The 17,205-nt window shown below is 32.6% G+C and overlaps 1 protein-coding gene across 8 annotated transcripts in view; it reads left to right on the top strand.

The window, feature by feature from the left end:
* The window catches only part of LOC128996290 (multiple PDZ domain protein-like), a 395,615-nt gene that overhangs the window by 82,346 nt on the left and 296,064 nt on the right, over positions 1-17,205 (top strand). For all 8 annotated transcript variants that reach the window (XM_054421514.1, XM_054421510.1, XM_054421513.1 and 5 more), the window contains one exon: positions 15,070-15,268. In XM_054421514.1, coding sequence (XP_054277489.1) covers positions 15,070-15,268 — 199 coding nt within the window. The remainder of the gene's footprint in view (positions 1-15,069; positions 15,269-17,205) is intronic.

Below are 17,205 nucleotides of genomic sequence, written 5' to 3'. Positions count from 1 at the left end.
GCTAGAGGATGCATAGTGTACACTAAAACCAAATGTTTCTTAGGAACACACTGAAACTCATAAAAATGTTTTTAAATCACATTTACCCTAAAAAACAATCATAAAATGTTCCATAAGAAATAACTAAGTTGTCAGCCATATTGGAAAATGGCAGATATTTTTTAAATAAAAAAACATCCCAAAACACTTAAAAAAAAATAAAGGAGAGTGTTCCATAAGAAGTTAACTCTATATCTCATAATAAAAAAGTTAGCTATTGGTTCACTTTAGGTGAGACAGAATCAGAAATCCTTTAGCCTATTGTCCTTAAGCAAAACAATCTTGCAGTAGACATGGTCACATATTATGATAAAATAGGGTTACACAGTAACCCAGTCAGACTAGATTAATAAGCTAATATCACAGACAATAACAGGTGAAAATTTAAAAGTAAAAAGAAGGGCATTAGAACCCCTAAGGCTAAATTAGACACCCTCTGTATAATTTATGTCAATATACAATGTGTAGTTTCTAGGAATACAGTATTCTGCAGTAAATTCTGCAGAGTTTATGAGTAATTTTATGTTATTCCAATTTATTTGACTTCAAATTATTGTGAACTAAATTGAATTCATTTGGTTTAAATAGTATTAAGATATTGTTCCGTATCACACTCAAATTGGAAAGTCTAAACGATATTTCTGTTTGTCACAAAATGCTTACAGTTTCTCCTAAATATCGGAGAGAATATATTCACTCTGACATGCGTCAGATAGTTAGTATTCATTTTTGTCGTTGAGCCGTGAACTTTTCTTGAACATTTCCTCAGCCCGTTTTCTGTTCTCAAATGAAGCATATTTCTTTAATATCTAATTTTTATTCAGCATTTTAGCGTTAAAATGTTTGAGCCAGAACTTTTATATTTTTGAAACCTCTTCTTGTCATTGGAATTTTTTTTTTAGGTTTGCACATATATTTGAATTTTATTTTAATAGTTTTCATTTAATTTTATAACAAATAAAAAGTACTTTACCATTCTTTTACCACACCAAACATAACTTGTCTGTAAGAATTTATGTCATTAAACTGGATTAATAGGGAATTTTTGTCACCATGAAAGTAGTGAGGATGCAGTTTTATTTATGAAAGAATGAATAATAACTCAAGTTTTGAACCAGTCACAATCAAATAAAAATTAGTTTAATAACCTTACTTAAATCAAAAGTTGTTGATGTCTGCCCTGTATATAATCAAGAGGGGTGAATTCCTTGCTTGGTGGTGCGAGTCCCATTCCTTTCTTGGAATCAAATCATGCTCACTTTACTGTTTCAGAGAGGTAAATGGATAAATTCAGAAAAAAGAATAGTTACATACAAAGGGTGACAACAACAAATAATAACTTTAAAAGTGATCAACAATATCTAAGTTTAGAAAGGTTAAGTTACATTGAAAAAAGTAGGAAAATCTAAGTTGAGTTAAATTAACAAAAATGTATGACTTGATTTTACATCTTTATGTTAGTAATATTTTTACCTACCCTTTTACAAGGGTATTTCAAAACACACATACTCCCAAACTTTCTCCGTAGGTTCACAGACTTCAAGTATCCTCACCCCACGATATTCTTCAAAATTCCTTCTTATTGGTTGATGACCGATGAGGTGTGTGGCTTATCGTTTATCATCTTTCCTCCGAAACCAGCCCTACCAGTCTTTTAGGCGCCTTAAAATAAGAAAATAAATAGCAAAACCTAGAAATAATTAGAACACAGATGAAACCATTGTTGTTCGATAGTGAAAAGTATTGTGAATAACATATCAAAAGTCTCCAAAAATATCTTTGGCGGAACTTGCTTTTTATTGAAATTCTGACTTTCCAGTCAATATTGGTGAAAAGTCGTCAATACATTTAATGTTCCTCATGAAATTGCCTTTAAAATTATACCAAATACATGTCCCTACAACAAAAAATAAACCCCGTAGAAATAATAAAATATTTCAAATAAAAATATTTGTTATAAATTAATGTAATAGTCCAAGCAAACTAAAAATAACGTACACAGGGATCGTATAAAAATTTGCAATTAAACATGTTATGGTTTTATTTTTATTGTTGTGGTGTGCAGAGTGACATACCAAAATTTCAAAAATCAGTCCACGGGAAACCCATAAATTAAGGAAAAAATGGCGGCTTTTCCCAATATTGGACAAATTTTTCAACAAAAGATACCACATGTTTTTTTGCACATTTTTCGAGATATTGACTTGGAACCACGACCGATATTTATTGGATAGTCCGTACTTAATTTCAATAGGGGACGCTTTTTGGGCCGCCATCTTGGATCAGCCATATTGGATCTGCCATATTGGGTATAAATATTTTTTAATGTAATTATAGTGTTGTGACACATCATTATGAACTAGATTTCCACGCTGATTTCAATGCTGAAATCAGTTTTTTAAATAGCGTTTTACGATTTTAAGATATGTAAAAACGAAAACTCTCCCCATACATTTCTTATGGACGTTTCGTACTTGACAATTTAAAAACACATTGAAAACTACCACAGTCTAAGGTTGTACTATCAGGTTCAAGTATGGCGTGGAAATAGTTCACCAGCAGATCCAACAGATTGGGAGTGGTGTTTGACTGATGGTACATATGACTAACTTACTTATAAATAACTGTACTTATAAATAACTGTAACTGTGTAACTTGGAAATCATATTTAGATAAATATAGGATATGGCCTTTAAAAAATGTCAACAAAACGTTTTATGGTTTTATTTTGTAGTGTTGTGCAGAGTGAAAACGGGAAAAACTCGTCATAGCTATTCGTTGAAGTATTGACTTTTATTTTAGCTATGGATTCCTTATTGGGAGTTATTTAGAATTGGGGATAAATGTTTTTAACTAAAGACAAATTTCAAAATAACAATAATTCATTCAATAGTTCATTGAAGGTAGGCCTACATGATTCGTTTTAAATTTGTCATGTGTCATTTAATAATTAATAAAATTAAAGCCAAACATTTACTGAGTACTTTGATACCAGAATGAACTTGTTAACATATTAACAACCCGAGGTATAAATCTTTTAACAAAAACTGATAAAAAAAAGTTTAATTTAATTTTGTGTTGGGGTTTGTACCTCGCCTATAACTAGTCTGTTTTAACTATAAATAAAACAAAATGAAAGCTAACTAAAATGAAAGATCTTTTATCACTGAATATTTTAAGGCTAGAACGAACTGCAAGCAATAATAATACCTGGAGAAAAATAATCCAAATGCATTTTCAAAGTAACTTACGATACGTCCATAACTGTGTATAGGGGAGAGTTTTCGTTTTAATATATCTTAAGCAACGAAAAAACTTATTTAAAAACGGATTTCAGCATTGAAATCAGCGTGGAAATCTAGTTCATAATGATGTGTCACAACACTATAATTACTTTAAAAAATATTTATATCCAATATGTCAGACCCAATATGGCTGATCCAAGATGGCGGCCCAAAAAGCATTCCCTATTGAAATTAAGTACGGACCATCCAATAAATATCGGTCGTGGTTCCAAGTCAATATCTCGAAAAATGTGCAAAAAAACATGTGGTATCTTTTGTTGCAAAATTTGTCCAATATTGGGAAAAGCCGCCATTTTTTCCTTAATTTAGGGGTGTCCCGTGGACTGATTTTTGCAACTTTTGGTATGTCACTCTGCACACCACAACAATAAAAATAAAACCATAAAATGTTTACTTGCAAATTTTTATACAATCCCTGTGTCTGGTTTTTTTTTAATTTGCTTGGACTATTACATTAATTTATAACAAATATTTTTATTTGAAATATTTTATTATTTCTACGGGGTTTATTTTTTGTTGTAGGTACATGTATTTGGTATCATTTTAAAGGTAATTTTAGGAGGAACATTAAATGTATTGACGACTTTTCACCAATATTGACTGGAAAGTCAGAATTTCAATAAAAAGCAAAAAACTACTGGATTTGGCCGCCATTTTGGAAAAATGGTGGCGTTCCACCAAATATATTTTTGGAGACTTTTGATATGTTATTCACAATACTTTTCACTATCGAACAACAATGGTTTCATCTGTGTTCTAATTATTTCTAGGTCAAACCACATATTCAGGGGCCTATTTGCCTAGCTCTCGACAACTGGGAAAATAAATACAAAATCGTTGCTCATTGTACTGTTCAACTCTGTTCACACCAACTGGTCGACTAAGTGTAATGTGAACAGAGTGTTGGCATAGCTGAGCAGTGTGGGTTCAGGGTTAATCCTTTCATATAATGGTAATAGTCTCGAACTTCGGTGAAATGGATGGGTCCATCCTCAGCATATCTGCAGAAGTTTGTGGGTTTAAACTACTTTTCAATAATAGTGTTTGTGAATACATATACCACACAAAATGCCTCTGGTGAAGGCACAAACCTAAGACGACAGCAGGAAACATAATCCGTGCAGTGAATTATTTCCTATATGTCGACCACGAAAAAGTAATGGCAGGTCATTTAGGATAAAATTATTAGAGTAGCATTTTATATTTTAATAATTATTGAGAGGCCAAACATTGTTACAACATTGTAACACAAAAACCAATTGTTTGAAGTAAACAGGGCTCGGTTGTGTTCCGTAATGAAGCTCAACTCTCTATTTTACTTGACCTCATCATTTCTGTCACGTTCTTCGTTATTTTCTTGCTTTCTTTTTGTCGGCAAATTAACACAAAAACAAAAACTTTTTTCTCAGATCATAGTAGTGTTTTATTTTCCATTTGGAATTGAACTTGTAGATTTTTTTTGATAAGGGAAACACCTACAATTATTACATTGATGTATGAAGTTGTATCAATTCAGATTATTTAGAATTGATTTTTTTTTTTAATTTACTCAGTTATTTAACATAATTATTTAATTATACTATATAATAAACACTCATCCTTTATTTATAGTTTTCCTTAATCTGAATACCTATTTAACAGCAATTTGAAAGTATGTGATACGGGTACAGCTCAGTTATGAATGTTCCATTGTAAATTACACAGATTTGTTGCACAGTTTACAGTGTCTAGATACAGTAGTAATATCCAAAATACCATTAGGCTGTTTTATTTTGTTTAAACAAAACAGTCATGGAATACAATTGCCTTTCTTTATGGTTTATTTAATTTAATTTAAACTCAATTAATCAGAATGACTTGAATCTCTATAAGGAATTGTAACCCTAGTTTTAAATTAATTACCATATTATATAATACATATAATAAATAGGTATAGAGAAACATTCTTAAATGAAAACTTACTTACTAACTTGAAGTTTCCGTCCGTGGTCCAGAGGCAGGAATTGGACCTAGGTCAATAGGGAAACAATTATTTTTGTCCTAAGACTCTGGCACAAGCTCAGGATTGTTTTGCGTATTACTTCAGGCTAGACCTAGGGGTTGCGGCTCTAGTCTGTCACTTAGATAAAATCCATTGGTGATTTGGGGAGATTTGAACGTGGGACCTCAGCGACTGAAGTCCCACGCTCTAAACAATGGACCAGCTCGTTCCCCAATGGGGGAACATTAGTAAAATAAAACTTATAAATACATTCTTGGCTAAAGGGGTTTTGTGAAATTTAGAATATCTTCCTTATCATAGAAACTGTTTGTCGCCAGGAAAGATTTGATTCCTGTTTTGAATTTTAAGATTTTCTGCATGTTTAGGAGTTGTTTTGACAGTGCCTGAAAAGTTTTAAACCGTAATAGTAGCGTTTTGGTTCAAACAATTGAAGTCTGTGTTGCTTAGCATGAATTCCTTTGTTTCTAGTGTTGTATTTGTGATGACGTTGAATGTTTTATGATTTTATGTTCAAACTACTGATTCATAAATGAAAATGCATGGGACAGTCACGAATCCAAGCCAAAATGCATCTCTGCAGCTGGCATCCGGTGGCATACCCAAGATAGTTTTTATTTCCTTTTTTTGCTGGACAAAAATTTTGTCTAAATTCTTCTTGGTGGACGAGCCCCACAAAATGATTGAATACGAGATGTAATACTGTTAAAACAGCCCGTGGTAGACGACCCTGGACAGAGCATCGCTGCTGTATAACCTTATCCTATGTAGGAAGTAGTGTCCCCAAGTAAGCGATCCCTCTAAGCCAAGAATGTAATTGCCCCAGCCAAGCCCATCATCCAGCCTCACCCTAAAAAGTCTGCTTTTTGATTGCTCAATTTGGTTCTGTCCTGTATGTTCATTGATAAATCAAATTTCTGTAATTTAAACTTGTCAATCTACAAAATAAAAAAAAACAAATTTCGACACTTCCCCAATAATTATTAAAAAATAAAATACCAAAGGTAGAAACATTAAATATACAGAATTTTTTTTTCTTCCACTTGTATGCTTGACAATTCCGCTTTGTAATACAAAACACTCAACACCTTACTTTTAAATAAAAAATCTTCGCAACATCAGCAAGATTGTCATAGTTTTGATGTGTAAAACCCAGTCTTTGAGAGCTGCTGAAAGGTTTTTAAAATAATTTATAAGCTTTTCAGGTGAAATCGTTAAGATTACAAGCAGCACTTAGACTACAAAAGGTAGCCCTTAATACAACAGACATTAGGTCCTGATTGAACAATGGAGTTTGTTGTCTTACGTCACCAAACACTCAAGATTTTGTGAATTTCTCAGGAGTTCTTTTAAACATCTTCTCCAAGATGTTGGTTTTTAAAACAAAACACCGATTCTTGTTTTTTAATATTCCTTGGCAAAATGTGGTCTGGTATTATCAAGATACTTAGTGTGAGATTTTATCTCAGAAACAATCTGTAGTTTCATGTTGTATGTTGTTTTTTCTGAATCACTGAGATATAATATATATATGAGGTTACATTACCTTAATCGCCAAGTGATCCATGTAGTCCAAAATCTAGGATTACGTACGTTTCGACGTCAATGCGTCATTGTCAAATCTACAAAAACTTGTTTAAACCATAAGGGTCACGTCATAGTTTTTACGACACACACGAACAAATAATATGGACAAAAATACATTTAAGTAGGCCTACTAACTAATTTATGGTAAACGGTCGTCACAACATAGTACAGATCTGATCGCATGCCGAGACTCGACTGATGGTGCGCCGCTTCCTGGTTTATCAACTTGGACTTTGTCCTCTGCCACCTGTATCATCCAGTTGTGAGCTCTTTAGTTTTATGAGGGATTCGAACAATGCATTTGACTGGAAAACACATTTGTCATTCAACAAATTTTGAGGCTGGTTCCGTGTAGCTTTATAAATCTCATAATTTTCCAATGCAGTTAATCTATGTCCTTTTCTGCAAATGTGTAATGGTTTTAAATTATTATTAAAAAATCCCCTTAACATTAAAAAATGAACTGCAAAAACATGGTAAGGTCGTTGCGTTTAGAACATCGAACAAGCTTGGTAATATTTTGAATAAAAAGAAAGAAACAGTTGATGTAAATAAAAAATGTGGTGTATACAAAATAACTTGTGACGACTGCGAGAAGATCTACATAGGCCAGACAGGACGATCATTTGAAAAGCGGTTTAAAGAACATTTGCCTAAAGCCACCAGTGTACAAAAATCTAACTTTGCAGCACATCTGACCAATAGCAACCACAACTATACAAATATTAATAATAATTTAAAACCATTACACATTTGCAGAAAAGGACATAGATTAACTGCATTGGAAAATTATGAGATTTATAAAGCTACACGGAACCAGCCTCAAAATTTGTTGAATGACAAATGTGTTTTCCAGTCAAATGCATTGTTCGAATCCCTCATAAAACTAAAGAGCTCACAACTGGATGATACAGGTGGCAGAGGACAAAGTCCAAGTTGATAAACCAGGAAGCGGCGCACCATCAGTCGAGTCTCGGCATGCGATCAGATCTGTACTATGTTGTGACCACCGTTTACCATAAATTAGTTAGTAGGCCTACTTAAATGTATTTTTGTCCATATTATTTGTTCGTGTGTGTCGTAAAAACTATGACGTGACCCTTATGGTTTAAACAAGTTTTTGTAGATTTGACAATGACGCATTGACGTCGAAACGTACGTAATCCTAGATTTTGGACTACATGGATCACTTGGCGATTAAGGTAATGTAACCTCATATATATATTAATCTGTAGTTCAAACAATTATAGTCAAGAATGAAGGGACATTTTAGGTTACATCTTTGACTATGGCTAGCTCTACATTTTCTGGATAAAACTCAATTAGATTCCATGTTAACGGGTTGTAGCCATTTTTTGAATAAAAATAATTATTTATTGTTGAATTCGCAAACTTTTCACCAAGCCAAATTAAAAGTACGACTTATTGTAAAAGCATCTTTTATCATATCAACCATCACTGTAACAATAAGTAGAGGAGAAATAGAATCATTCACTGTAGCATACCCTGTGATTCACTCATCCATGTGAATATGTCATTATATGCTATTTTCTAATAAAAATTGCAAAAATGAAAGTATTGGCTACAGGTTGTCTACATAGGTGGGATGTATGCTTCAGTGAACATAAGTCAATGGTTATGTCTTCCAAGTTACACAAGAAAAATCGATCGTATCTTTAAATAAGGGCTACTTACGTTCACTTAAACAAATGAACACATTGCTTTTAAACAATAAATCAAACTATTATTAAATTATGGCTTCGATGGATCAAACTAACGTAGCAGTCAAATAAATTGAGTAAAAAGACTCAAGTAGCTGGATAATTTTTAATACAAAGTATAATTTTGGCATAAAGTTCATATCTTATAATTAACTGTGGAACAATAAATGTGACTGTGTAACATCAAGAGCTATTGCTATTTTGTGGATCTTACAAATACTTTAAGGTAATCTGCTAATTCTTCCGTACAGTAAAAACTATTGCTTTACAACAGTGTGAAAAAAATCTGCTGAATTGCGTATTCACTGTAATTTGATCACCGTAAACATGATTCTGAAGTTGAACAATAAGTTGAAGTATGATGAAAAAGCCAACGCTTTGTCATCGAAGAGCTCTTGGCCGTTGTAATCCTGCATCTTATTGCTCCACAGTAGAGTATTCCATTTGCTGTACAATGTTGACATGTTGTACAAGTAGTCTTGAGAAACCATTTGTCGTACATAATTTTGGATTACAATACTGAAATATGGTTTTTAATTTACGTTGCAAGAGATTTTGACAATCATAGCTTATAGTGAAGAGAAATTTACGTAACAATCAGTATATTCACATATTTTAAGAATCTTGTAAATAATAAATATCTTGTTTAGTATAGTGAAGTACAGTATAGGTTAAATAACCTTATAAAGGAATATTTGTTTCTTTTCGTTTTGATTTTGTTACTAAAAGGTATAATTTAATTGTTAAGTACAGTAACATGTGTTAGTGTGTGGTTAGAGAGTGTTGATTTTTATCCTAAAAGGTTCGAGTAAGCATCTCGCTAACCACCAATAGGTTATGGCTTTGATATAATATCGTTATCCAACGCTAAATTCATCTCGAGCTGTACCTCCATCTACAGAAAAGACAAAAGAAAGTATGAGAACTTAACTGCATTGGTGGGTTTCCGTGCCCGAGGTCCGGGGTTCAAATCCCGCCAATCACCAATGTATTTTTTTTCTATACGACAATTCTGCAACCAAGTAGTGTTCACTAGTTAACCAAAGTTTTAAATTGTAAAACCGAATAACTGTTTGCAGTACCGGTAGCGTTGTAAATTTAAAGGACAGTGTTCAATGTTCATGCTGTTGTGCAAATACGCTTCATCACTCTGTACTGTGTACGTGATCGTGAAAATTACCATTCCGCCTCTGTTATTGTTCCACAAGTGTTATCATTAACATTAATTACTCTGTATTATTTTGCAGCGTGTATGAAGTGCTTTTGATAACTAACATCACTCTACAGTAGGGTTTGCGTTGTTTTTGAACTAGTTTTGTAATTGACTAGATTTAAATTGTATATTTATATAATAAATTGTTTGACTTTTAAACTAATATTCTTAAGATATTTTACTGATGATTACATGTTTATTGAAGTTATTGGTATTTATTTGGAAAGCATTAAAGTAGTCATCACGCTACAATATGTCAACAGGCCAAAGTACTGTAGTTAGGGGTAGATTATCTCATTTATCATTATTTAAGTTCCTTTTCAACATAAATTAATGCGATTTTAAATTATGAATTTCCTATGGTTAAATAAAATAAATCACATATTGGGGTCTTAATCTTCAGAATAATTTTCCAAAGTTTGGTTGTGAAAAGAATTAACTATGTTAACGTTAGTGCATACACAGGATGGAAACTGAATGATTTAATAATTACATTTAATTGAACAATTAAAGGATGCAATTAAAGTATTATGCATACAACATGTGCAGACAACATCATTGGAAATATGTAAAGAATGAACCGTACTAAAAGCTATATAATTTTAATGTAAAAATACTGTAACAGTGACACTATTTTTGAAAAGTATAAGAAAACTGTAGCAGTTAAACAAAACTTGTCCATGTTGCAGATCGTATATTGGTAGCAGAAATTCAGTTCTTGTAAGATTGCCAGTTAAGTAGATTGGTCTGAGGTAGATTGGTTCAGATTCTGTAATCATATTACTGTATCAATCACTCGAGTATCTAAATTCTGCATCTTCTGGGATTTTTCTCATGGAAACTTTTGCAATATAAATCGTAATAAGTAATTGGAATTAGATTCTAATTTTTAAAATAGAGTTTAAATATCTAGTAGAACCCCGGTTAACCGAAATAAAGGGGGGAGAGCCGTTTCGGATAACCAATTTTTCGGTTAACCCGTCATATGCTAAAAATAGCCGATTTATTACCAGGGTGTGTAGGAAAAATGAATTTAATACAATGTCTATATAATACAGTTTTATTTCAGCTAATGTAATGTTTAAATGGGTTGGATAATACTCTAAACTAAATAACTGAGGTTACGGAAGCATTTTACATTACATATTACTTATATTTTAGCCCTGTATGATTTTATGGAACCGTTTCGGTTAATTTGGGTTCCGGTTTAATCATAAATTATTTATGTTAATTAGGTATTTCTTTGATAGTGCGAATATGTGATAACGTACATGTTATTTAACTTAAAATAAGCTCTATGAAACAGTTTTATAGCGAATTTCCCTATAGGGAAGTAGCTATTACCGTAGGTCTCATGGTAAGACCTAAGCCCGGGACCGATTTACTTTTTCATTTTGATGTCACCAGAGGCCAAAAACACCATTCGTTCAAATTTTTATATATCTATATATAGAGATATATATATATATATGTATATATATATATATATATATATATGTGTGTCCATCCGCACGATAACTTGAGTAATTTTTGTCCGATTTTGATAAAATTTGGATTGAAGGTGTAAGGCGGGATAAACTTGAATGAGTTCGCGAACCAGCATGATCGGACTATGGGAACGGGGGTTTAGGGGGGGTTTTATGGGGTGAAAATAGGTTTTTCCCATTTTTGACCCTAAAAACACAAAATTTCACAATTTCTTTTTAAACCATTTTGTAGAGCTTAAAAAACAAATAATTTAGTATATTGAAGCGTTATTATGCGCCTAATTGTTACGGAGAAAATTTAAAAAAATTGTAATTTTAAAATTCCCTTGTTATTCTTATGGAGAACTAGCTGTAACCCGTGGGCTTTGCCCCATTTAACTTCTTAATTTTCAAGATTATCTCGTTTGCATGGCTCAATCACGTCCTGGTTGAAGTTTGTTCGCTACCTCACTCACCTTTGGGTTGGAGCTCGTTCGCTGCGCTCACTTGCCTTCAGGTTAGCTCGTTCGCTACGCTAACTCGCCTCCAGGTTGAAGTTTGTTCGCTGGGCTCACTCACCTTTTGGTTGCAAATTAGCTGTTGTCATAAATGTAAAAGAAATAATAGTGCTGCATCCTGTTGGTAATCCTTGTAACTTTAATGCAATTGAACATCATAGAACAGAACCAACTTGTTTAATTGAAACAGCTGTTAAGATTCAATAATTCCACTTCTCATAAGGTTAACATGGGAAACTCCACAGCCACTTGGGCGGAGCCCGAAAGGATTTTTGAAATAAGAATATGCCTATATGTTAATCGGGAATGTGAGCTATCATCATGCCAAATTTCAGCCCAATCCGACCAGTATTTTTCGCGTTCACTTGTCACAAACATACATCCATACATACATCCATACATCCAAACTTTCTCATTTATAATATTAGTAGGATAAGTCAACTGTTGTAGTTTGCTTGTTTATGAACATATTTTGATCAAATTTGGAAAATACATTAATTTCTTACTAAACCACAGTACCTTTTAATATTTTACATTAAAAAAAACTTGTTTACCCTCCCTGTTGCAGCAAACCTAAGTACTCATTAAACTAATTCTGTTTAAATAGGGAATAAATGTGATATTTTTAAGGAGACATTTTAGTTTAAATCCAATCAGGCAGATGGAAATTCGCTAAGTCTGCAGGTTTGCTGCGGCGGGGGTATTTTTGTATACAACTATCTTTTGTATATAAAAGTAAAATATACTAGTATGTTTTAATATTTGAGTATAAATTTATAGTAAACATTAAATTCAAAACTTTGCCATCCTTGAGTTATGATTTATCCATCTGTGATTTTTTTAAGGTTTTTTGTACCATTCATCTTTCCAGATTAGGTTTGTTAAGTCTTTCAATTTTTAAGGTTTATTTTATTTTATGATTGGTCAAGCCTTCTTTATCTGTGATCTAACCATGGGAAAATTATCTTATTAATGTATACCTTTTTCACCCTAGCAATTTACAGTTGTAGAGTTTTCACATTCTATAAAATTGTGATGTTTAATTGCTGGAAGCCCATTGTCTCATTTTATTTTTATAAGTAAATTTAATTTATGTCAAATTCCATTAGTCTAAATATAACTTATCAGTAATAATCCTATATTTTCTTCTTACGACGATGTCAATTACGATATTGTATTTTGACTATTCATTGAATATTCATATCGGTTGTTTAAATATTTACTTTTATCAACTTTCATAGTTGATTGCATGTGAAAACTATTCAAGTTAAAATAGTTATGAAAACTTTGAAACAGGATTTTCAGATTTTAGCTTTTGACGACTGGAATCAGCAACAGATGTTTTAGAATCTGGCTCAGTCAACAGCTGGACTATGTTTTGAATTAGAGCTGAGAAAAAGTAAATAAAGGCTATATCACAGTTAAGCTACTTAACTGTCAGTATTATTTTACTAAAGGCTAAAGCGGGCCTTCACACTGGGGGACTTATTAATTATACGTTCACATACAACCCTTTCACACTAAATAAGGGCCTTAAATATCTCAGTTATAACTCTTTTTATGCATATTGTAAACCCAAAAACCATCAAACAAACAAGTAAAAACTCAGCTATTAATTGAAGTATAGTTACGTCTGATGTCTTACTTGATGGCAAATTTTTATTCTTTAGTGACTTTGCCTGCTACTTTAAAAATATTCCTTACTAAAATAATACAAAATGAAAAAAAAATATAAAAAAATAACAAGGTGACGATACAATTGAGTTTATTATATATAGTGATGTTAATATTGTTGTATTTACTGTTATAGCCCACTACAGTAGAACTTCTTTAATTTATAATTTACCATACTTCGATGAAGTTAAACAAATTCACCTTTCTTTGGATAAAAGCCTTACAAAGAAATGCCTATTAAAATTTAAGATATTAATTGTCATAGTTAAGTTAATAACAAAAAATTTTTAATACTGGAATGGTTGTACTATCGTACAAATGGCTTTCTCTCTGATACTTTGACATTGTTTATAACTGACATGGAAATTCTATTGATTACCGGTATTAATTAAGTTAAAATTTCTAAGTTTTTTTATTATATCTTATTTTACCTGCTGTGGTGGAACAAAAAGAAAGGTTTGTGACAAATAAAGAGTTTGAGTTTGAGGTAGCTTGATAACAGTTTTACCATGATTGCAGTCATTAATAATTAATACTTACCTAAAATCAGTAGTATGTTATAATTTTAATAAATTAAATACACAGAATAGTCAGTTTTAACTGGACAAACACTAAGGCAACATCAATTTATCAGATAAGTGCCAGCTTAGTTTAATCCACTTAGGGAACTTGGAGTGAAGTATGGTAAAAGTTTGATTATTTAAATGGATTTTACTCCTCTCATTTATAACTTAAAATGATATCATCTTGATAGGGAAGCGGATGTTATATTTTACCTAACTTATCGTATGAGCTGTAAATGTTTTTTTTTTTTTTTCATGAACAATGACAAATCTTAGGATCTAACTAGCTGCAGGCCTGTCCTACACACAGATCAAGTAGTAAATTAAAACAGATTTTCAATTAAATAGTTAGCATCAGCTGCTAGACTTCTTATAGAATTAAAATTATGACTTCCACATTACCTTTCTCTCAAAATTACTTTTCTTCAACAGAATAACTGTGTAAAATAGTTGACTCAGAATCGTTGGGCAAAACCCCCTTCACGTTTAAATATACGGTGAAGTTTCTAATGATAGATTCAGCAACCTAAATAACCAGGCTGACTAATCGGCTCAAGATTTGTTCGTGATCGCAGAAAATGATGATGTTTGCATGAGTGAGGGGCGTAAACTTGGAAGATGTTCACAATTTTGACTTGTTTGCCGATGTTCTTGATCGTGAAGATACTACAAGAGAACACCTTTTGAGACTTCAAGAGACGTCAACAAACAGTTTTACTGTACCTGTGAAACATGTCTACAATTTTGATGCTATAATAGAAAACTGTAACTTATTCGTAATCTAATTTGAAATGTTCAAAACTCATTAATACTTTATTCTGAAATGGTGACCATATAAATGTGTGTATTTTAAGCCAATGAGTTATTTCTCGAGTTATGACTTGGAAAACACTGGTCGCCCATAGATATAGATAAAAACCGAAAAAAGCAGAGTGTCAAAGCCGTTTTCACACCTTCCCAACTTGACCACACAACTGGTTGCAGAGATGGGAGATTGCACGAGGGTGACCAGATACTGGCCATCGATGGACAACCCCTGGACTCCAACATCACTCATTACCAGGCCATCAACATACTGCAGAAGGCCAGAGGACTGGTGGAGCTGGTGATCGCACACTACGACTGTCCAGAGCCACGACCAGCCAGCGCCGTATCCGACTCTTCCAAAGCTGGCTCTGACATGGTAAGTGGTGATTTGTGCAAAAATAGCAATGATCTTGCCTTAAAGTCCACTCGTCTTGTGCTGCTCAAGTGCAAAACCTGTGCTCATCCTGCTCTCAAGTGTAAAAATTACACTCATCTTGTTCTAAATTGCGTAAAAAACACATATCTGACGTTCAAGAGCAGAGAGTGCACTCTTGATGTCAAGTGCTCTTATGTTTTTAAGTTCAAATAGCGCACCCATCTTGTTCTTAAGTGTAACGAGTTCACAGATACACCCTGTTTAATACTTTTAGACCCAAGGATTATTTATTGACTGCACCTGGAAATTTCATCCAGTAAAAAAAATATTCTGGCGTCTCCTTTGCAATCAAACAAAGTATATTATTTAGTGTGAATAAGTTGTAAGTAAATAAGTTTTTTTTGTAGAGCAACAAAGTGTAATGCATTCATATACTAAATACATACTAAATAGCATTATACTAAATAGTATAACATCCTAGTAAAAGCTATGACTTTGTGAAAATTCTACAAGATTAGTCATCGTAAGCAAAATTACTATATTTTATTCGTTCCACTGTGTAGTTCATTGTGTTACAGTGCTCGAGGTTACATTTTTAAACTTTTTTTTTAATAAATATTGGATAGAAGTTGGAAGTCAAGTCATTGAGACAGATTTTGATGAGTTTGTGGTCGGGGACAACTGGAAAAGCCCTCAGTGCTTTGAGAAACTTTTCTTACAATCAAGAAAAGGAATTAAGAAAGTCAGGCTTTGACTTTGCCAAAGTGAAACGCCGAGAGAAATATTTGACTGATTTTTATTTATCTCTTAAGAATCGCCTTTCAGACTTGTAACTCATTTCCAAATGAAAACATATTTTTTTCAAAGGTATGAAAAAAGTCTACATCAAGAAAAAGTACAGTACATCATTATGAAAAATGTACTGAGAATAGAATGTGGATAAATACAGCATATTGTTCCTCAAAACTCAAGGGACAAGAAATTACACAGGGTTTCATGTGTTATTTGTAAGTGGGATTAGTCTGTATTATAAGCTTTTGTTTGGCTTTAGAACTCATGAAACTCATCTAACTTACTGTGTTTATTTGGTTTGCATACAACTTAACTGAGTTTTTCTAATATGAGCTGTTTGTAGAATAACTGTTGTTTATATGAGTAAGTCACTTTAACTATATGCCTATTTCTGGTAAAAATTACTGTGTCATTGTGTGGAAAATGTTACCGTCATTAGACGCAAAGCTCTTAAAAGAAAGAGGCTAAGTAAAGATTGTTCATTTAAAAAGTACTTTAATTATTTGTGTGCCAGTTTCTTCTTAGTCAGATTCCACTATTCTTTCACCACTCCAGTTTTTTCTGACCCTTGGAGATGTTGTCCCTGTTTTAACTTAAATTTAGACGAGCTGGTGGCCCGTCCTACGTACGGGAATCGAGTTGTCAACTAAAACGGAATGATTCGGGACATCTACACGCATAGACACAAATTCTGGCAGGTTTTAATGGAGAAGATCACCTTATAAACAAATGTAACGTGACCACCTATTTATTCCATTCGAATATAGACCTAAAATATGGCGATATGCATTTTAAATCCGATAACTTTACCGTAAAACAGCATTTGTGTCGATTTGAAAAATCTTAAAGTGAGATTGGCGACCGATTCACACTGGTTTTGAGTAGAATAGCTACATGTCACCTCTAATTATTGCATACTGTTCTATTTATATGTACTTACCGTACCTTATCTTACCTCCGTGACCACTGAAACTTTTATGAGGATTCTCTTCTATCACCTGCCTCTTCAAAATTTAGATCCCTTACATACACAATTAAAATTTTTCCAATTTTAATGTTGGATTATAGTTTTTTATTGTGTTGAAATATTTATCAACTCAGTCTAAAAAATGTGTAGCTGTGGTTATCATGAAATAAGAATGGAT

Source organism: Macrosteles quadrilineatus, unplaced genomic scaffold (genome assembly GCF_028750875.1).
Source record: "Macrosteles quadrilineatus isolate MER2022 unplaced genomic scaffold, UCM_ALF_1.0 Scaffold_6__1_contigs__length_79288215, whole genome shotgun sequence".
In the NCBI taxonomy this organism is placed as follows: Eukaryota; Metazoa; Arthropoda; class Insecta; order Hemiptera; family Cicadellidae; genus Macrosteles; species Macrosteles quadrilineatus.
This window is presented reverse-complemented; position numbering and strand designations above follow the sequence as displayed.